Genomic DNA, 21,730 nt, shown 5'->3' with positions numbered 1-21,730 from the left:
CAGCTACCAAAGGAAACTTAAAAACAGATTAGGCTGCAGTGACTCTGTGCGATGCACTCGCTTTGGAAGAGAAGAGGGCTGGGGACTTCAGTTCGCATAGACCTTCAGGATTTTAAAAAGCAGCTTTTCTTCTGTTTGCTCACATTAGGGGGAAAAAAAATATAAGCCTCAGATGCCCTATGATATCCAGTTACGTCAGGCTTTCTTATAAAATGTCAAGACAGCAATACTCGATTTCCTGCCCGTCTTTCCCCCATGCACACTGTCTGCTCTCACCAGATTTTTATTAGGGGGAGCATGAAATCATTCCTGCCCAGCCTTTAACCCTTTAAAGATTGAGAAGGGAATGCTCTGATTTTAGGGTTAAGTGGAAAGCTTCCCTATCAGCCGAGGCTGGGATTCATTAGGGAATCCTCAAGAACTGTTAGCATCCGTATAAAAAGCAGCTCACATTACCTGCTTCCCTTCCCAAGGCTGTGCCTTCGCCAAGCACCCCCTCTCAAGTGAGGTGCTGCCCTGGCTACACTCAAAGGCCCCAAACTGCTGGGTAACTAGATTTTTTAAATTTTTTTTTAACCCTGACCCAACTGCACTCAGGTAAAGATTTGGTAAGTCTGTCTGCAGTCATGGGTGGAAACTGTGCTCCTGACAAGTGAATGTGTTTCATCCAAGAGGGTGGAAGGTTCTATAAGTACAAATTGATTTGTCTCGCCATAGAAAGTACCACCTTCTCTCTTTCCTAGTCCCCACGGAAAGTGGGGGTAAGGGATGGGGTAGCCTTAGTTCTTCATTTGACTGCAGATAAGAGAAGTGGTACCCAGAGGTAGGATGGGCAGTTAGACTCCTTTCTCTCTGTTCTCTTTTCTCCTCCCTTGTCTTTTCCTTTCTCTTGACCTCTGCCTCCCCCAGGCGCACTGTGTGGTCCTGGCCATCCCTCCTCAGCCCCCCCCGGCACTCATTGCTGCGGGTCCTCTAGGGCGGGACATCGCCACAACCTCGAGAGGGCCCCACGAAGCTCTGCAGGGTGTTTGAAGGCTTTGAACTCCATTGGACATTTGAAATCTTTAGGATGGGAAGCGATGTAGAGAGCCAATGGCCTTCCTTCTGAGGGTTTTGGGTACAGATTCCTTGGGGTGAGCCAGGGGAGCCTGAAAGGAGATGCCACTAATATTGACCCCAGGACAATAGGTGTGAATTGAATCTGCCTAAACAGTCGAGTGTGATTGCCCTACAAAGGCCAGTCGCCAGTCCTTCGGGGCCCGTTTTGTTTCATGAAGAGTGATGTTTCCACCCACTGGAAGCGCAGGCTCGAGGTGCAAGCTCAGACGCTTGTGGGGACCGGTGGAGCGAGGGAGGTGGGGCCGGGTGTAAAGACAGAGCAGGACCAGGGGTCCATTCTCAGTCTAAAGGGGCAACTCGGCATCAGCCGGTGGCCAAGTGTTGCCGGATCTTCTGACTTTTTTCCAAGAGAAGCCAAAAATCTAGATTTACATGTAAAATCTCTCAGCTTTTAAAAGTTGGCAACTAATTTAAAATTTTTAAAAAACATGGTGCTGGCCAAGCACAACATCTGTGGGCCGCTGCCTGTTTTCGATCTCCGGCCCAGACCAAATTAATTGGTGGCTGTCTTCTGTGTCTCCGAATTCCGGCAGCGGGAAGTTTCTGACGGAAGTTGCCCAGATTGACCATGAGCAAGGTGGGGAAGGGGAGAGAGGGGCTCGACTTGGCTTCGACTGCGCATTCATTTGCACAGTAATTATTTATTGAACACCTGTTATGTTCAAAGCACTTCCTCGGTCACGCTGTTTTCTGTTTAAATTCTTACGCTGATGGGCTCTTTATGTTGTGTGACATTGTGGACCCATGCCCTCTCCCCTGGGATCATAGCCGGGATGAATGCAATGGAAGGAATCTCAAGAGGGGCTATGAGAAGGGAGGACCTGGTGTCCAGTTCTCAGGCCCTGGAAAGTTCATTGGATGTCAGCTTAACACAGCAGAAGGCCCCAGGAGATGGTCCTTATCAGAGGAAAGACCTAGGGACATGGAAGCTGGAACAGAGGGAGCCCAGACAGGGACACTTGTTCTGCAAGGTCCCTGATGGTTGTACTAGGCCTGGGCGGTAGGAGTCACGGAGGAACAGGCTGCTTTCAGCTCTGCGCATGGCAAACCCTGCTAACAGCACTCTGCACCCTGTGCTGGTTGGGTTAAATCACCTCTAAGCTGGTCTTTCATTATCCTGAAAGTCTGATCCTGTGAGGCCCCCTCCTGCACACCCATTAGATTCCTAGGCCTTAAACCCTTTCTGGTTCATGGTTCTTAATTCTGATGGGCTCCCAGCAGGTACTGGCTTACTTGTACCTTCTGGAAACTGAAACTGGGGTCAGGTGCCTCAGAAAAGCCAGTACAACTCTGATTAAAATAGACTCAGTTTGCACTGGTGGGGTGGGGGGATCGTAGCTCTTCAAGAGTCTGCTCTCGATGCTATGAAATGTCACATTTTCTAGTCTCCCGTGCCATAACTTTTAAATTAGGGATAATACGTCCCCACAGGATGGTTTGTGGCAACTTGGGCTTAAGTAACTTGCTCAAGGCCACACAGCTGGGCGATGAGGAGCTGGGTCCTGGACCCACCAGTTGGCTTCTGTTGCTCTGTTTTCCACTGTGCTAAACTATCCAATTTTTATTTCCTTTTGTGTCTTCATTCTTCCATGTATCTTTCCCCCCTCTTGCTTCAGGACTATCAGCATTCACATGTTCATAGCTAGGTTTTCCCCTGTGCACTTGGCCACAAATAGGAATTCATCACCATCTGTGAACTTTTACTGAACCTCCATGGTTTCTGTAGAATTGTACTAAACACCTAACCCCCGGGCTAAGTTGGAAATAAACTAGGTCTTTCTGCAGAACTTTGGAGGACAAATCACCAATGGGCTAGAAAGAATTTCCAGCAGGAATGGCGACACTCTGTTTTTCACCTTGTTAATGCTGCCCCCCAGCTTTGCTTCCCCCTAGTGTCGATCTTAAGTGTGTTAAGTGCTTTTCCTGCTCAGTGTCCTAGATAAGAGGTTTCCAAATGATGTCCCCCGATCTGCACTCACCCTCCCACCCCAAATCTCAGACTTCGTGATGGACAGAGATTGACATTTGTTTTAGGACAGGAGGCTGGAATAGGGGGCCTGGTGGACTGAGTGACTGTAGAGGCTGCCGGCATCTTAAGACATTTGAAAACCGCTGTGCTAAATAGCAGGGAAGCTGTGATGACCTCAAAATTTAAAGGGGATGAAAAGAGCTTACGAAATAGCCTTGTGATGCCCATGAAAGGGCCCATGTGGTCCACCAGGTGGGCCCAACGTGTTGATCTGGAACATAGGGACACCAGCCCATGGCAGGAGATAGCCCGGCGTCTCGCACCCCCAGCAGTTCACTCCTGGCTTTGAATACTCTCCTCAGTTTACCTGGCAGGTCCCTTTGCTCAGTGGATCTTTCCTGGCCAGGCCGGATCTCCAGGCAGGAGAGGCAGGTGTCTGTGCCCTAGTCGTGGCTCCCCTGTAGAAGGGGTAGGGGTCTCTGTGTACAATTTATTCTCTAATGCCAGCATGGACTTTGTTGACTCACTTTGGGGTGCTTTGCCCTTCAGGACTTTTCATTGATGAGCAGCTGTTTCGAGCAGTGTCAGCCCAGAGTGGAACTTCACACGTCATCAAGTAATGGATCCGCACACATTTTCATGTGAATAACTAAATAGAAGACAAGCCAGAACTGCTTTTTCAATGAAATTTTTTTGCGTGTATTTGTAACATTTTTTTTTTTTTGGAACATAATAATACACCAATTCATGTTTCAGTGTTGCCTGTTTTTAGAGTTTACCGTGCATTGAGCAGAGGAAGACACCTTTGAGCAGTCTGTTGGAGTAATAATACATGTCTGGGCCTTTTGCTTGCTTTGCTGTATTGTAAAATCTGGTTTCTGATAATAAATTTCCCATCAGAGTTTAGGGAGGTATTTAAAAAAAAAACATTTGTATTGAGGTATAATTGACATACAATAAGGGGCACATATTGAAAGTTTACAGTTTGGTGAGCATGATATATGTATACACCATGAAATTATTACTACAACCAAGGTAATGAACATGTCCGTCACCCTCAAAAGTTTCTTTCTGACCCTTTATAATTTCACCCTTCTGTTTGCCTGCTGCCCCACCCTGCATCCCCAGGCAACCACTGATGTGCTTTCTGTCACTATACATTAGTTTGGATTTCCTAAAATTTTATATTAATTAAATTGTACAGGATGTACTCTGGGAGAGGGGCATGTCTGGTTTCTTTCACACTGCATAATTGTTTTCAGATTCTTCCATGTTTTTGCATGTTGCAATCATGCATTCCTTTTTATGGCTGGGTAATATTTCATTGTATGGATATAAACAGGAGTTTTGATCTTTTATTTGTTCTAAAAGTTTCTTATGGAAGAGTATTTTTTAAAATGTGCTTTGAAAGAGCAAATATTCATTTAGAACTCACTTGGCCCTGGATTTTCATTTGGTTAAACCAGTCAGTCTTTAGTGTTTACTGTGCTTGCAGAGCCTAGAAGGACTTCATGTCACAGCCAGTAGTTTTTTGCTTATGCGGTTCTATCAGCAGTTGGTGGCACCACATCCTACACACGATAGAGCTGCAGTGCTTTTAGAGACAGAACTCTGTCATCTTTGCAAACATGTTGAAGTCTTGCCTTCCACAGTCTTCTCAGGGCCTGGTGCTGTTTTCCGACTGTGTAGGACATCACAGCAGATCCTTTTTCCTCTGCCCTGGGTTCTTCTGTGGCCTGGCATGGGGGTGGGATCTCATGCTCAGAGCATTGCGTGAGAGGGGGTGGAGTGCAGGCAGGAAGGAACCTTGTGGATTCCCTCATCCTCACAAAGTCACACACACAGTGGAGGTGGAAGTTTACCATGGGAGCTATGTTCCCAGCATCTGGGCAGTGGCCAAGAGGAACTCGAACGGAATGGTGTTGCTGGGAAGTTGGAAATGCTCTCCCTTTCCCATTGTTCAGTGAAATTCTCTTGAAAGAAGTCTCTCTGTGTGAGAAAAAGCAGTGAGCCTCTGAGCCACATCAGAGAAGGGACCTCAGGGACATCTGTCCCAACCTGCCCATTTGGGAAAACCATGTGAATGCTTTAGACCTTCATTTTCATAATTTGTAAGGGTGGGGGTTTCAAGGAGACTTGGCAAAATGTGGTAGGCTCAGGAAGGAAATTGCCACTCTCTCAGCCTATGCTCAAAGTACCTTTTTTTTAAAAAAAAAGACAACATAAATTGTCCCCAGATGATGTTTCTAGAATGTTCTCACATCTCACAGTCTCCTGATCTTGTCAGCAACTTGTCCCAGGAATAAATTAAAAATTCTGGGTGGGTGATCAGCAGCCTTGTTGGGCAGGTTTTCCTGGCCCGAGAATGAAAGGTGATAGGTGATACCTAACATTTGTGTACACTTCTCAGTATATGAGGAACTCCACATGCAGCCTCTCACATGAACCTCTGGCCAATCCTCCCAGTTTTTCCCAGTGAGGAAACACCCTGAGAGAGGGGACACCTTGCCTAAAATCACCCAGGTGGCAAAAAGAGGAGGCAGAGTTGGAATCTAGCTCCTGGTTCCCAGTTTCGTCTTCCTTCCATCATATCTCCCTTCAAGGCAAGTGGGTGTACAGGGCAAGGGCATGACACAGTAGAGAACCCTGGGCTGCTGTGTTGGGAGTTCAGAGTTGAACTCTGCTCTCCTGCTTGCTGTGTGACTTTGTGGAAGAATCTTAACCTCTCTGAATTTCATTGTCTTTTGGAAAATGGGGCCCCGTCTCATAGAATTAGTGTGTAAATAGAAAGTGCTTAGCAAAGAAATTGCTAAGAAGCAATTTCTTCCTATAAGCAGCAGCTGGTCAATGTTATCTCTTTAATGAAGGCAAGGCAGGTGTGGGAAAAGCTGTAGCATTATGAAAGGAGCTCATAAAGCAGAAATTACGATAGACTCGCACAGACTGTGAGGTGCCCTTGGCCCTGTTCTTCTTGCACACCGAATCTTATGTTTCCTGGTTTGTTCCATTAGTTCTTGATCCTTTGCAATGTTACGAAAACCGAGGTACTCACCAAGTGCTTGGCACGTAGTAGGCCCTCAATAAATACAGGCTGGCTGATCAAGCGCTCTCCTTGAAGATTCTTGGAGCAGCAGAGTCTATTCACCTGCACCCCCCTCCCCACACACTATTTGAATAAAACAGGACAAAGTCCTGGCAGAGAGCAGACTCTGAAGGTGCTATATGGGACCAGGACAGGTGGCTGTGGAGCTGAGGCAGGGAGGCGAGCGTGGTGCTGAAGGTGGCTGTGCCACGACACCAGAATGGCCAGAGCTGAGTGGGAATCAGAGCCGAGTCAGAACGGGCAGGGAGAATGCTGGTCTCAGACACTTTAGCTTCCACCTCTAATCGTGCCCAGCCACGGTCCTGGTATTGTCCTGTGGAACATTCCCACGGAAGTCACTGATGTCACTGATGCTGAGTCGGGGAGAAAGGAGAATGAGCCCATTCCCATGAGGGGAGCGCCAGCAGCCGCCTGGTCTCAGGTTCAGACTTTTTAAGGTTCAGACACGGTTGGGTCAGTGTTTGGAGAAGAGATCCTCCTGCACCCCGGCCGCTCCTCGTGCCTAATACAGGGAACAGACGACACTCAGGAGATCTCCAGAAATGGCCAGGTGACTCAGGAACTTGATCTGGCCTGACACATGAAGAGGCTTCGCTGGTCACAGCCAGGCAGTTTGTGCGCTCCGGACTGGGGTAAGAAGTGAACACCCCAGGACGTCTTCCTCCCATCCTGCCAGGCCCCCCAGTGGCCCAGCCTCCCAGGGCCCCTCCTGCTGCTCTGCTCCTTCCAGGGATCCCCCTTGAGAACCCAGTGATTCACTTCCCGTCTTCAGCCCTTGTTTAATGTTCCCTCCATTGTTACCAAACAGTGCAGGCCCCAGTGGCAGGGGATGTCCTGCTGCTCTGGCTGGGAGGGACGAGAGCACGGCACTGTTTACAGAGCCGGGAGTGGGCCCCGCTTGCTTGAAAGACGGGCCGAGGTGGCCGAGGGGGCGCTGGGGCCCCGGCTGGGTGTGTGGGGGTTGGGAAATGCAGGCCCGCAACCCTGCTTCACAGGCACCGCTCTGGTCTTCCTGTCTTCCTGCCGGGCTGGGAGCCCCTGCCCTGTGCTGTGGTAATAGCTTTGGGAGCCGACAGCTGACTTTTCCATTTTGGGTCACAGAGATTTTGGGGATCATGGATCTCTGGGGTAGAAAAAAGAACACTTCGGTTCACTCAGAAGGATCCTTGAGTAGATGCTGTCCTGTCCTGGGCCTCAGTTTCCCCATGTGTGGAGAGAAAAAGGGGGTGCAGTGAAAGGGCTGATCTTTCGATCCCCCACCCCCAGCCCTGAAGGCTTATGGTTCCTGAGCCCAGAATGTACCACAAGAGGTCATCTGTGTTCACTGTTGTCGGGTCGAATTCCACCAAAGCCGGCCAGCCACAGATGTGAGCATGTCTGCGAGCCTTTTGCTTTGTGACCTCTGACTTGAGGTCAGCAGTCTGCAGCCTCCCTCACCTTTCTGGCTTGAAGCAACCTTCTCCGTCAGAAAGCTGTTTGATGCCAGCTTAATTCCTTCGTATCACATCACAGCTGTGACCGCCTCTGTTTTGCCCATGTCGCTGCTAGGTTTGAGGGTGTTTGTTTTGCTTCTAACCTGCAGAAAGAGTCAGTTGTGAAGTTTCCCTCTCACACATTTATAGCAAAGGAGAAAGGACTTTCTATTGTAGACCTCATTGTTGATCACATATTTGCTCTGCCTCTATAGATCCAGGTTTGTTTTCTCTAAGGCCCTACGTGCCTAAAGGCAGAAGGAAAGGAAAGTGTAGACACAGCCACCTTTAAGCTGCTTTCACTGCAAATTAGAGTATTTCACAGGTATGTGGAATGTCAGTGCCGGAAGGCAAAGAGACACCAGAGATGACTGAACCCATCATTTTATTGATGTGATGACCCATACCTAGAGACACCCCCCCCTTACTCAACTACCACTAACACTCTGGGCCACTCCCCAGTGTCCCCCCGATGTCTGCCTGCTTTCTCTTCTAGTCAGTCTAACACTGGTAAAATCTCCATTGAACAGCTATGTGTTGAGTAAATTGATTGCAGTGCCTTCTGTCTACTGCCTGCCTACAAATGACTTTTCTCTCCCTGACAAGTGAAGTGGGAAGCATTCCTCATTCCAAGTGCATTTCCCACCGGCTGCTTTAGCAAAACTAACTGGCACCTGAGGTTGCCATTCCCCTGCTCGTTTCAATTGCTCTTCTCAAGACCAACTGATTGCTTAAAGAACATTTCTGGTATCGGGTCTCTGGCAGTGAGGTGCATCTGTGGGTCCCTTTGCCACAAGGTTTGATGCCTTGCTTGGGTTATAAGGCTGGCGTGCAGCCTGAGGTTTTTATTTGCTTGTTTGCTACGCCTTCTGACTGTCGGTGCACGGAAATAATTTCACACTCATGACCTACCTGTGAGCAAATGTGATATGCAAGCCCTGTGCTCCAGCCAGGGTACAGGGAACGTTAAGTTGGGTCTCCTTGCCCTCAGGGAGCTCCTGTCAGTTGGGAAGGGAAGCCAGAAACACACAAAGTTACTTAATCTAGCAGGTCATTGGTGCTAAGTGATGAGTTTGGTGAACATAGGGCAATAGGGACTGTAAGGCTTTGAGGAGGGGAGGACAAGAGAGGGCATTCTGCAGAAAGAGACACCAAATGGGATAATTTTTGAGCTAGAGGCATAACTAGTCTGTCACAGGGCTAAAGAGAGCCTCTGGACCCACATGTCATGTCAGCCTGCTGCCCCTGGCTGAGGATCTCCAGCTGCGGGAGGCAGAAGCCCAGGTTCTGTGCCGGGGCTGCATCGTGTTACCTCTGCTACTTGGGCGAGTTACGCATTTTAAATTTCCAAACCTGTAAATCAGGCTTTGAAACATGTCTGCTGTTTGGGAAGTGGGGTGTCTGATGAAGTGGTGGGTGGGCAGCTACCGTGTGAATCTTAATGGGGACTAGGTGGGCTGGGAATGGGAGAGAGTTGTAAGTGTCCAGGACCCAAAGGAGGGGGCCTCACCTGGAAGCCTGGGCCTCACTGGAAGCCTTTCTGTGTTTCTGCTGGGAGCTGCTTTGGGATGCAGGTTTTGGCCAAGAGCCATTTAATGGATGAGGCGATCTTAAGTGGCTGGCTATTGTCACCCTGACATTGTAAGTGCTGCCTGGCCTGTCTGAAGTCCCCCTGGCTTATTTATTTGGAATTCCTACCTTCCTGCCCATAGGGCTTCTTTGCTGTCTTAGGTGAAATTGCCCCCATGAACCAGAACCTTTTGTTTGGATACAATAGGAAGTCTGTCCCCTTAGACTGAAAGGAATGCTAATTGGCTGCTTAACTGTCCTCAGAATACCGGTGCCCAGAATATACAGGACACCCGTGCTTTGTTACTAGTTAGATGGAAACTGCTTATGTAAGCTTATAAAGCACTCGTCCAGAAAGAGGCAAAGTGTTTGTCGAACATTAGAGGTTGGTGTCCGGCAAATGCTGCATTTTCTGCATACAAAGGTAGCTATTTAAATTCATGGCCCTTAAACTAATGTTTTCTAAATATGTGGTCCTTTGCCACCCTGCCCTCCCTTTCAGCTTCCCCGCAGTGGCTGAACTGAAAGGTTGGAGGATTCTAAAAGCTTTGGGGCCTCTTTTAAAAATAGGGAAAGAGTTGTAAATGTGGTTAAGACTGAAATTCGAGAATGTTCCTTTCCCAGCCCATATTGTATCCTACGGCATTTCGCTAGGAATTGTAAAGTTGGAGCCACTACTTCTCCGTTTGAATATCGCCAAGTTGCCCAGTTTCCCTTTTGCATGCTCTGTAATGCTTGTGACACTGTTTTATCTTTCTGGCCAGTGACTCATAATGAAGGAAGTCAAAACTATGCAATTAACACAAAACCTCCTTATTTGCCCTCTTCACCTCTCCCCCACAGCTCCCCGAGTCACGAATGCCCTCCTGACATTTTCTATAAGCCTTTGGAAACTTTGATGGGTTTTGATAGGACAAGGCAAGCCAGTCATCATCTCCCGGTCCCACTTGTTTAACCCCAAATGTCTGTGAGAATCTTCTCCAAAGAAAGAAGAAAGAAAACCCCATCGTCAAACGTGCAGTCTGCCCACAGGAAGTGATTCAGGGCGCAGGATTCATGCAAACCTGATGGGGCAGGAGGTGGGAGGCTGGGAACCGGGGCTGGGAAGAGACAGCCCCGGAGAGGAGACTCAGACCATAATGGTTTCTGCTTCGTGGAAGAAAGTGAAAAACAGAATGACTAAGAGCCTTGTAATAAGAATTGTTTGTGTAGTGATGTGAGCTAATATGGAAGCTCGCTGGCAGATAAGACAAGAGGTACAGCACTTGTATGGGGGGGGGGTGACTTTTTGGTGCTCTGCTCTTTGTATTTTTTAAGCCCACAAACATATTTCTAAGTTTTAAGGCCTTTATTAACAGAAGGCTGAGACCTATATTTCCATCCCCCGTCACCACCTGGAAGCCACAGTTTTCTCTCCTGCAGAGGAAAGGGTCTAAGCAAGATAATTATCTAACAGTCTCCAAAAACTCTTTCTTCTTACCTTTCCCGCCAAAGTTAGACTTTTGAGACCGGTAAATATCTTTCCCTAACAGCTCATTTGTGTTTCCTCACATGGAGTGTCACTGTGTCAGAGTGAGAAGGAATCCTTTCTGCCCCCCCCCCCCCCCATTGAAAATACAAATGAATCCGTTTCCCAGAAGCAGTTTGGAAACCACGGGCCTCTAAGCCGTGGCCTGGGAGCAGCCTTGCTGCCCAGCAGGAGCCCAGGAGGCGGGAAGCACCAGTACAATGGGAAGGGGTGTCTAAACGCACCTGGATCCCCGGGATTCCATTTCAGACTCCCCGCATTTTATGAGGTGAGCTTTGTGGTTGGTTGGGGGTTGTAAAAGCTGGGGTGAAGTGTGCTTTTTGCCGAACGTTGCCAAGGGCTGTGAGTATCCTGATTGGGCCCTGAGTGATCTCTTTAAAAACAAATGAATAGATGATCTTCAGGCTTAATTCCACTCCCAGTGAATGTCAACTGGCAGAGTGAAACGGCCATTCAGAAAGTTCTGTGAAGCCTCGTAACTATGCTTTCCCCTCCTTCCAGTAACCAGAGACCAACCCAGATCTCTGTAGTACCTTTCGTTTATGACTTGAAACCTCTATGATCCTGGCGCTTGAGAAAAAGTCATCCTTGTCAAGTTGGTGTTTGGAAAAAAAAAAATGTTTGTGAAACTGAAGCTGTTAGAGAGATTGCAAATGAAACCTCCCTCCTTCCCCTTTTTCCCCTCCCCCCTCCTTCAAGATTTCACTGCTTTCTTTGCAAAGGGGAAAGGAGGGGACAAGGACAGCTGTCTCCCCAGAGCCCGAGGAGAATCTCTGATGATTCTAACACAGTGAACCCTGTGTTTTGTATTCATAGGGAATCAGGTTTGGGGTGTAACACCCAGTTTCAAGGCCAGGCCACTTCTTCTTGCTATTCTCGGCAACTTGGGCAAGTCCCCCGTTACACGAATCTTTCACCTGTAAAATGGGAGTAAGGGTTCCCAGCCCGTAGCATTCCCAAATCCAGTGAGATAGTGAGAAGCGCCAGTAAACTCCTGTTCTGAGGACTAAATTGCTTCTGTTTTCCCCGACCTGCACCCACCCCCATAACCATTTCTTAACCCATGGTCCTCAAGGGGCCTAGGGGAGTGAATTTGTCCCCTAGGGGACCTTTTGGCAATATCTGGAGACATTTTTGGTTATGACAACTGGGGGTGGGGGCACTACTGGCATCTAGTCGACAGAGGCCAGGATGTTGCTGACCGTCCTATAATGCACAGGACAGCACCTCCCCACCCCCAAAGAATTATCTGGCCCCAAACACTGGGAGAGCTGAGGCTGAGAACGGTGAGGCTTGCCTTACTCATAGCCCGATGTTGAAAAGCTCTCAGCGTGTGCTTTACAATGATGATAATTAAGCTGAACTGTCTCCATAAATCAGTCCCCCTCTCCCTGTCTACCCCCAGCCCCTTGGGAGGAAGGAAGGCCCGAGGTCCAGATGATATTCATGTGTATCCTGTCGGGTTCAGCTCCCCTCAGAGGGCAGAGCCGGGTGGTCCTTGGCTCCTTCCCTTTAGGGTCTGCCCAGGAGGCTCCTGCAACCTCTGGGGCTCACACCCAGGTCCCATCAGCTCCCGCTTGTCCTAGACCTGAGCCGGCAGTCTGGAAAAGTAGCAGGGGGTGGGGAAGCCTAAATACCGTGGGGAGGAGTGAAGAAGAGGCCGGCTACCGCTTTGAAGCACAGCACCGGGGCTTGAGCGGCATTTTACTGGGTGTTCCCCCAGTCTGGCAGCCTGGAGCCCTGGATATTACCCTTGTGCAAGTTCAGATGGGAACTGAGTTGTTGTGAGTGGAAATAGGTCAGTGACTGGTATCAGGGGTTGTGAAATGCTGGTTTCAGCTCCTCATGGGCCCATCTAGACTGGAACATTAGAAACGTGCTTAGCAGACTTACAGAACCTGCTGAGACACTTATGAGACTGGGCTGGAGCTGTGGTCATGGTGGCAGAGCTGACAGTGAAGCCTCAGTTATCCAGAACCGCCCCCCCCCCCCCCCCAAGCCTCACCAGATTCCTCCTCAGCGGTGCCAAACAACAGGGACAGGCTGATGGAAATGTTGCTTTTCATTTAAACACCAACCACCAAAGACGACTTTGGAACTGTCTGGAAGTAGTATATTCACTGTACAGCTCAATTTCTTTTTATTTTAATATAATTTCAAACCTGCAAAAGTTGCAATGAGAGGACAGGAATTCCAGCGTACATCGTCCGCCCAGAGTCACCAATCTCTCAGTCCCATTTTTGAAAAAAAGCTTTTGCCATCCCAAAGTGTGAGACCTTCAGGTAATTTAAGATTCAACACAACAAAGAAAGTAACGTTTCATTGTACTTGACTTACCAAGGTGGGAAAGTGGACTCACACTTCGCAGGTAAAGCCTGGCTGCAGTGAAATAGCAGGTTGGGAGGCTGGATGCCTTCTCTCTGTGAGTTCATTTGCTGGGTGACCTTGAGGTTCTTAATGCATCAGTCTCGGTTTCCTCAACCACAGAAGGAAGGGATTAGACAAGATGCTCTTGGGTCCACAAGTACCAGCTGACTGTTATTCAGAAAGTGGGTTTTCAGGTAGACATTCAGTTAGCCAGAGCTGCAGCTGACTAAGACACTTTTGTTCCCTAAACCTTAGGCTTCTGTGGTATGTCACCTACAGCCTGGGGACTAGGCACATAGCCCCCAGCAAATCTTCTGCCCAGAACAAAGGATGCTTTGGTTTTGGCTATGTTTACCCAACAGAAGGGATCCTGAATGAACCCCCAATCAAAAGACTCTCAGCAGGAGAGTTTTCAGGGCTTCCATATTTGCTGCTCTACCAAATAGCTGTCCTGGACTGTCCATGGCATGGAAGGGATAGAAGCCCCTTCTGATACTTGCACAGTAAGGTGCAGCAGAGAGAGAAAGAGAGATCTTAGGGCAGACCACCATTGCTCAAAGACCAAGTGGAACCAATGCAAGGGGCCTTTTAAAGTCTCCAGCAGAAGTTTTTTGCTTGCTTAGAAAAGAAACAAAAATAAAACACACATATAAATAAAACACACATATAATGCAAAGCCTTAGAAGAGTGGAGTATAAAGATTTTATTGTAGGTAAGTAAGCACAGGATAGTGGGCTAGCTTGGTTGTTGTCCAATGGGGAGAGGTGAGGACTCATTCCACTGGTGTGGGAGGGGAAATATTAACATTCAGAGCAGATGGACCTGTCAGCTGCAGCACATATGTTCTGGGAAGTATGGGCATGAGTGTGGATTTGTAGTATTAATTGGTACCCCCAAGATGGAAAATAACCCCCTTTACTTATACTAACCCATAGCAGATATGGGGGGGGGGGGGGGACTAAAGAATAAATTGAGTTGAAACGGATGCCAGAGGTTAGGTTTGACAAAGATAACATATTGAGTTATCAGTGTGCTACTTGGGCCATTTCAAAAAATTAACATTAGTTGAGCATTTGGGTTAAGTTCATATTTTATGCAAATTGACTCTGAAAGCCTATAGGTAGGTTATTCTCAATAAATAAAAACAAAGTCCTTCTGAAATTATTGTCTTATTGTGGTATTATAGGCAAGGTCAGGAAATTGCAATATGCCTGTTTCCAGTTAGGGAAGAGAGAGTCACACAGCCTGACTTCACTTTAGATGAACTCTGGGCCTTTGCAAAGTCAGCTTGCCTTTCAGACACTATTTCTCTATCAGTATATGAAGATAATGATACTTGCAAGTTTATTGGAAAGACTATTGTTGTTGTTGTTATTACTACTCAAAATAGGCAAGTAAAAAGAGAAAGCTTGTCTCTGAAAGAAGCCAGAAAGTTTCTTATTGCACGTGTGTTAAATAAAATCTTTCAATGGAAATGTAATAGTGTTAACAAATTTAATTTTTGTTCGCTTCTTTGACTTGGGCAACCAGCACGGTGTCTGGGATGATATGGTAGGTCTTGAGTGACTCTTTGATGATTGCTAAGAGGCCCATTCCCTGATAGGGATGCAGCATGGGAAAGCAGGAAAAGCATTGTCCACCCACTCCTCACCCTCCGTTTCTCAGCACTGGCCTGGGTTTGAATTCTTGCCCTGCCTTTCACAAGTTATTTGACCTTGGGCAAGCCCCTTAAATTCTCTGTGTTTGGTGAAAGCAGGATATACTGGGCTTTGCCATTTTATATTCTCACACAATAGCTATGTGCCTGGCACATGGTTCATGCTGAACAGATCTTTGTGTGTTTTTGGAGCTTATGTTCTCTGCTTGCAGTCTTCTCCCCAAGCCCATGTCCAAATCCACCAGTGTTCACATCGGCCTGCAGATGGCTGTGGGTAGATGGTCACCGGTAACAGAGGACATGAGTGGCCTATGGCAGGAGGTGGGCCCCAGCCCTGCCCTCCCCCCGGGAGCTCTCTGGCAGGCTTCCCCTCACTGTTGGCTTTGGACTCCGGCATGTCCACATCCTTGGCTGTGGCTTCAACCACCATTTTGGGACACTTTATGGGTCCCACTTGGAGCCAATGGGAGGAAACCTAATTTCCTGCCACAGGAAATGGTTCAGCTGGTGAAGAATATATTTAAGGATTAAAACCTCCGTCAAAGGAGCTGGAGAGAGTTGCTGGAGAAAGACTTTGGGGGTCTCTCATCAGGAGGCCACTGGGTGTGGGGAGGGGTCCAAAGGCAGGTTCCTAGAACTGTCTTAGCCCCAGCAGCTGGTCTTGGACTACGAGAAGGGCTGGTCAGGGGAGTGGGTCATAAATAGATTCTTTTTTACAACCGAGCATGTTATGATAACATCAGCTCAGAATTAAGACCTATTTATTGGATTTACTTAAAATAGGCCTGGTGCCCGGTAAGGCTGGGGAGGGTGTGTAATGGGCACATCAGCTGAGTTAAATCCAGCAGCTGAAACTCCCAATTCACTATTATTACTTTGGTCAGCAGTGGTGTGTATTTTGAGTGGGACAGAGAGAGGACTCTCAGGGTTGGCTCTGGGCAGCCCAGGCTGAACCAAGAAGAGTTGTTGTTGATGCATTGGGGGTGACTGACATGCCATCCCCATCATGAGTTAGGGAATTGTATGGCCCAGAAGCAAGGGCACAGACCAGACGACTTCTGGAAAATACTGCCAAGCCGGACCAGTGGTCATGTGCTCGTGACCTGGAGAATGTGCCGTCTCTCTGCCGTCGGTCCAGCCTGGCAACCAGGAGAGCTGGCCTCACCCGCAGCTCTGGTGCAGGCTGCCTTGCATCCCGGTGGAATGACTTTATTGTTTTTTTGTAGTTGGGTTGTTTGTTTTCTTAATATTGAGTTTTTAGAGTTCTTTATATATTTCAGACCTAGGTACTTTATCAGATGTATACTTTGTAAATATTTTCTCCCAATTTGTGTCTTGTCTTTTTAGTCTCTTAACAGTAACTTTCAAAGACCAGAAGCTTACATTTTGATAAAGTTGAATTTATCGCTTTTAAAAACTGGAATGTGTTTGTGGTGTGATATCTAAGCAACACTTGCCTATCACAAGGTCACGCAGAGTTTCTCCTATGTTTTCTTCTAGAAGTTGCATTGCTTTAGGCTTTTATATCCTGACCCACTTCAGCTCATTTTTGTATGGGGTGCCAGGTGTAGATTGAAGTTCATTTTTCTTGCATTTGGATATCCAACTCTTCTAGCACCATTTGCAGAAAAGACTGTCCTTTCTCGTTGTTTTTGGACCTTTGTCGAAAATCAGTTGTCCTTATATATGTGACTATTTCTGTGCTCTGCTAGGTTCCATCATTTGTTTCTCGGGGGGGTTTTGTTTGTTTTTTGTCATTACCACACTGCCTTGATTACTGTAGCTTCCTTGCTTTTTAAAAATTTAATTATATTATCAAAATAACTCATGTAGATAATAGTTTAAGAATTCAAGAAGTCCTTGATTCTTTCTTGAATTTTTAATTTATATTCTTATTTTTTGTTTCCAAGAGGTTTTATTTTTTAACAGTCTATAAATGTTTCTATTTTAAGATTGCAATATCTTATCTCCCAGAGAGTAGTGTTTGTTTTGTTTTATTTACTTTGGAAGTTTCTTCTTTCTTGTCTCAGAGTGGCTTTTTCCCTCCATTCTTATTTCTTTCTCTATGCCTCCTATTAGTAGCTTTCTTTCAAAGGCCAGGATCTGGCTGTGTGTTCATATTTAAGAGTGAGGCAATAAAAAACCTTAAATGCTCCAGCTTGTTGGCTGGTGGGCTACCCTGTGTAGGGGGAGCTGGCAGGAATAGGGTCACTTTATTGGGCTGGAATCCCCAAAAGTCAGATCGCAGGTCTCTTGTGGGCTGAGCTGTTCTACAGGAGCGGGTGGGGACACAGACCATTTGTCACTGTCCTGGGTACCAAGTGAGCAAGGGAGCCTCCAGGAATCCTCATCCCAGCCCTTATCTGACCTTCATCCCAAGCTGTACCCCGGTGGCCCCATCCAGAGCCCCCTCTCGCGTTTATTTTCTGCAGAGAGCAAGCACCAGTCTCTCGCAGGATTGGAGAGGCCTGTTTGTGGGGACTTGGAAAGAGGGGCTGGGATCTAACTGCCTCTTTTGTAGACTTTGAACCCATCTTCCTGTTTTCAGCCTCATCTTGAAAAGTGTGGTACCTTCAATTCCTGAGCCTTTCCCGGGTTCTGAGGCCCAAATGGAATCACGTTTATGGCTTCCTCTGATAGGCCTTGGTTTCAGCTCTCTCCACTCTGCTAAGTCTGTTCCCATTTGGCCATCTGCTTTCCACTTTTGTCTGCTCTGCTTTCCCACTCGTTGTTTTGGGCAGGGCAGAGATAAATGCATCCATTCAGTTTGTTTTATTTAACCGAAGGACATTTCTTACCCTCCTCCCCCTCTCCCCTCTTCCCTCCCCCATCCATCTCTCTCCCTTTCTCCCTCCTCGCTCCCTCCCCTCCCCCACCTTCTCTACCCTCTCCCATGTACCCCTCTCCTTTCTCCCCCTTCTCCTCCTTTCTCCCCCTTCTTCCTCTTTGTCTGGAGCTTTCTGTGTGATGATTGTTCCAATGGACAGCCAAGCTCTTCAGTCTCTTAGGCTCTCTGCCCTGTGAAAGTTGAGAGTTCTCCTGCGTTGTCCATCACCACCTTGCCTCCTGCTGAGTATTACTGTTATTTTTAAAGTAAGAGCGTGCCCCCTTCCATCAACCAGGCCAGGGTGGGGGGCTCCATCCACAGCCCATCCTTCCCTTGCTGCTGGCCTGAGCCTCTCTCCAGGTCCTCCCCCTGCAGAGGTAGCTCTAGATGTCCAGCTGGCCCTTTTAGGGGCTTTTGTCAGACACTGAGGAGCAAACATCACACTTCTCTAATCTATGGACACTCAGTGACTTTGCAGAGTGGCTGTTGTCATGTGGAACAACACTCATTGGTTGGTCCTTCCCAAAGTTCTTTCAAGTAGATATGGAGCTGCTGGAGGTCAAGGGGGATGTGGGAAAATGTTCCCATTTTACAGGTGAAGTAATTGAGGGTCCCAGAAATCTCATAACTTGCCCAGTGTCTCACAGCTGGGAGAGTAGGCCCCCATCTCAACCCTAGGTCTCACGATTCCTTATCTGGCAGTCTTCTTTCTATGCCTTGGGGAATCAAGGCTGTCCCTTCTGCCTGGTAATTACTGTTTTTTGGCTGTAGGGGTTCCTTGATCTGGGGGCCCCTGGAGGGAGATAATTATGTTCTTTGAGACACCCTTAGTCAGCAGCTCTGGGTAAGTCCCTGTGACCAAGCCCAGCTCTGACCTTTGTCTGTTCGTCTTCATCCCCAGGCCAGTGGCCTGGAGACTTTGACTGGATTCCTCTGGTTTTATCAGTTTGGTTGGTGCTTCTGGGTGCATCTGACTAGCCCCTTCCGCACACGGTGCCCATAAATCCTGTTTGTTCAGGCAGATGGGTGCCCTCAGCCATGTGGGGACAGGGAGGGAGAGCTTGCAAAAGCCCTGCCCGGCTATTAGAAAAGTCATGCACACTACTCTATCCCTAGCGCCACACGCAGTAGGAGTTGATAAAATATTAAATATTTGTTAATACTGTATGTGTGAGTAGAATCTCTTACCTGTCTGGTACTGGACATCATCTGAAACTTCATGTCCCTTCAGAAGCCTCCTGCCTGTCGACCTTCCTCTTGGCCAACAGTGCTTCTGCCACTCCTGAGCTCCCCAGGGTTTTATGTCCTGTCCACTGCTCCAACTTGACTGTCATCCAGTTACCTGGGACTTTATAAAAAGGGATATTCTGATTTAGTGGGTTGGGGTGGGGCTCTGCCTTTTAAATGAGCTTCCGTGGACCCATACTCCTGGTCCCGGGACCACACTTTGGCCTGGCCTGAGAGGTGAGGTCACAGCTGCTCGGAGGTCAGGTTGACTCAGAAGACGTGGTTTGCGCAGGAATAGGGCCCTGCCACTGCAGTGTGTTTGGCCCATCCAGGCTGCGGACAGTGGCAGAACTCATCGTGGTGTGGAGTCACAGGCTCGGCTCCTGCTCGGCCAATGCACCACCCTCTGGGTGACACCTGTGTCAACTTGCAACCAACTCTCAAACTGAAAGGGACTCCTGAGAGGTCTGCAGTGTAGGCTCTTGCCATTTTAAAGTGCCTTTAGTGTCCCTGTTTCCCTCCCTGCCTCCTCGTAAATATCACCTAAAAGATGTTTGGGGTTTTTTTTCCCCCTTGTTTTCTGTTGTGTGAGAACTGGGTGATTGTTGAGAGCTACTAGAGACGTGTGGTGTGCTTTGTCACCTTCTCAGTATCCCTGTGGCCCTCATGTTTGTTCCTAAAGAGCTGGTTTTCTTGCTCAGCCCTGTACGCCCGCCCATCTCCACCTGGCTCATGGACCTGTTCAGACCGTCACTCAAGTGCCATTCCTTTTCCATGGGGGTGGGCTGGGGGTGGAGAACTCTCTTCAGGGCCTGGAAATTCAGGGCCCACCCTGCCAGCCCTAGGAGGCCTCGGCCTTCCTTGATGGGCCTTTGTGTTCTTCTGGGAGCCCGTCCAGCACTAACAGCGCTTCTCTGAGGAGCGAGGGGAGGGTTTCGGAGCCCCGACCCGCGAGCTCGCTCGGAGCAGCGCGGGCAGAGCTTTGGGGAAGGCAAGCCAGGTCCACTTGAGTCTCTTTTTGCTCCTCCCTGTCCCGGCAGGTCCTTGGATGGCCGACTGCAGGTATCCCATCGGAAGGGGCTCCCCCATGTCATCTACTGCCGCCTGTGGCGATGGCCTGACCTGCACAGCCACCACGAGCTGCGGGCCATGGAGCTGTGTGAGTTCGCCTTCAACATGAAGAAGGATGAGGTCTGCGTGAATCCCTACCACTATCAGCGGGTAGAGACCCCAGGTATGCCCCGCCCCGCCCCCTCCCTCCCCCCTCCTCCGCCCAGGGAGGGTCTGCAGTGCATGTGGGGTTGCCGGGGCCTTGGGTCACCTCTGCCCTGTCTCCCCCGGACAGTTCTACCTCCGGTGCTGGTGCCACGCCACACAGAGATCCCGGCCGAGTTCCCCCCGCTGGACGACTACAGCCATTCCATCCCCGAAAACACTAACTTCCCCGCGGGCATCGAGCCGCAGAGCAATATTCCAGGTAGGTGCCGGGCAGTGCAGGCCAGCCTGGGAACATGGGTCCCACCGCTCCACTCCAGCCCCCTTGGCCCTCCCCAGCCCCCCCATCGCCCCCTCTGTGCACACAGTGCTGGCCCCTGACTCAGAACCGCATCCCTATAGGGAGAGGACCCATGGCCTTGGCTCCCTGCTTGCTAATGATGCTTTTCTTGGCACTGAGGCGTGCGGCGTGACCCTTCCGCCCAGCCTCAGCACAGTCATTTATTTTGGAAGCGGAAATAGCGACGCTGTGTTCCTCTCACCGCCCTTGAGGCCAGGGCTGAAGTTCAGGCAGGATCCCTGACAGTGTGGGGGCTGCAGAGGCAGGGGGTGCTCTGAATCGGGCTTGTGTGAGAGCAGAGAGCTGGCCTGCAAGTCAGCCTGCCGAGCCGTCCCAGCCTGGGTGGGGGCTGAGGCCCAGTTCGAGTTTTTTCTCCCCGGAGAAGTGGGCTCCATTGCCACACAGTGCAGATGTTTTTAGAAGCCCCTCATTTACATGCAAATAATGTGTGAATCAGCAGGACTTTCCGAGTTCAGGAAACTGCCAGGTAGCACGTGGGCTGGTCTTGCAACCCACTTGGGAAGCTAGGACATCCCCTAAAGAGACAGCAAACAGCAAGGCACCTGCACAGGAGTAGGCGGCAGAGCCCACGGTGTGGTTCGAGGCAGTCGTCCTTTAGAGGACAGAGATGGGCAAGGCTGAAGTAAGTCAGCAGCCTCCCTGGAGGGGTGGTCCTAAACCTGAACTTGAAGTGGGGTGAAGTTAGCCTGGCAGAGGCTCTAAAAACAGGCACTTCAGACTTGGGAGCTGGGATGGTGTGAACAAAGGTGGTAATGAGGTAATGATCAGGTGGGGAGCCTGGAGGTGGAAGGCACGAGGACAGCAGGATCCAGGAGCTAGGTCCTGGCTTTGAGGCCCATAATTCCTCCAGCACCTGCTACTGGCACAGGGGTGTAAATGTGTAAGAGTTTGCAAAAGGTCTTTCTCCATGCCATTTAGTGAGCCACTTTCCTTCTGGTTCTCAGAAACCCCACCCCCTGGCTACCTGAGTGAAGATGGAGAAACCAGTGACCACCAGATGAACCACAGCATGGACGCAGGTCAGTGTTGCAGGGATGTGCTCTTAATCTTAAGTGCCTGCCCTCCCTCTCTTCCTCCCATCTTCCCTCCCTCTTTCCCTCCTTCCTTCCCTCCTCCCCCCTTCAGCCCCTCCCTCCGCTCTCTATCCAGTATTTATAGAACAACCACTCTCCAGGTACAGGGATAGAGGAGGAGCGTCTCCTATGTTCCCTGATGGAAGTCGCCACATGGCCACCTAACCCAGCCTAGAGAGGAGGTATTGGGGGCGGAGCAGTACCTTGCAGTGTAGGTTTTTCTTGAGTTGAGTCTTGGAGTTG

General features: G+C 49.1%; 1 protein-coding gene across 1 annotated transcript in view; it reads left to right on the top strand.

Annotated features, from left to right (window-relative positions):
* Positions 1-21,730, top strand: part of SMAD3 (SMAD family member 3) — a 113,340-nt gene that overhangs the window by 67,209 nt on the left and 24,401 nt on the right. Inside the window, exons 2-4 of the mRNA XM_087820722.1 lie at positions 19,879-20,072; positions 20,184-20,315; positions 21,359-21,433. Of these exons, the coding sequence (XP_087676848.1) occupies positions 19,879-20,072; positions 20,184-20,315; positions 21,359-21,433 (401 nt within the window). The remainder of the gene's footprint in view (positions 1-19,878; positions 20,073-20,183; positions 20,316-21,358; positions 21,434-21,730) is intronic.

This window comes from Miniopterus natalensis, chromosome 1 (assembly GCF_054644295.1).
Source record: "Miniopterus natalensis isolate mMinNat1 chromosome 1, mMinNat1.hap1, whole genome shotgun sequence".
Lineage (NCBI taxonomy): Eukaryota > Metazoa > Chordata > Mammalia > Chiroptera > Miniopteridae > Miniopterus > Miniopterus natalensis.
Note: the sequence above shows the minus strand (reverse complement) of the source record. Positions and strands in the feature narration are given on the sequence as shown.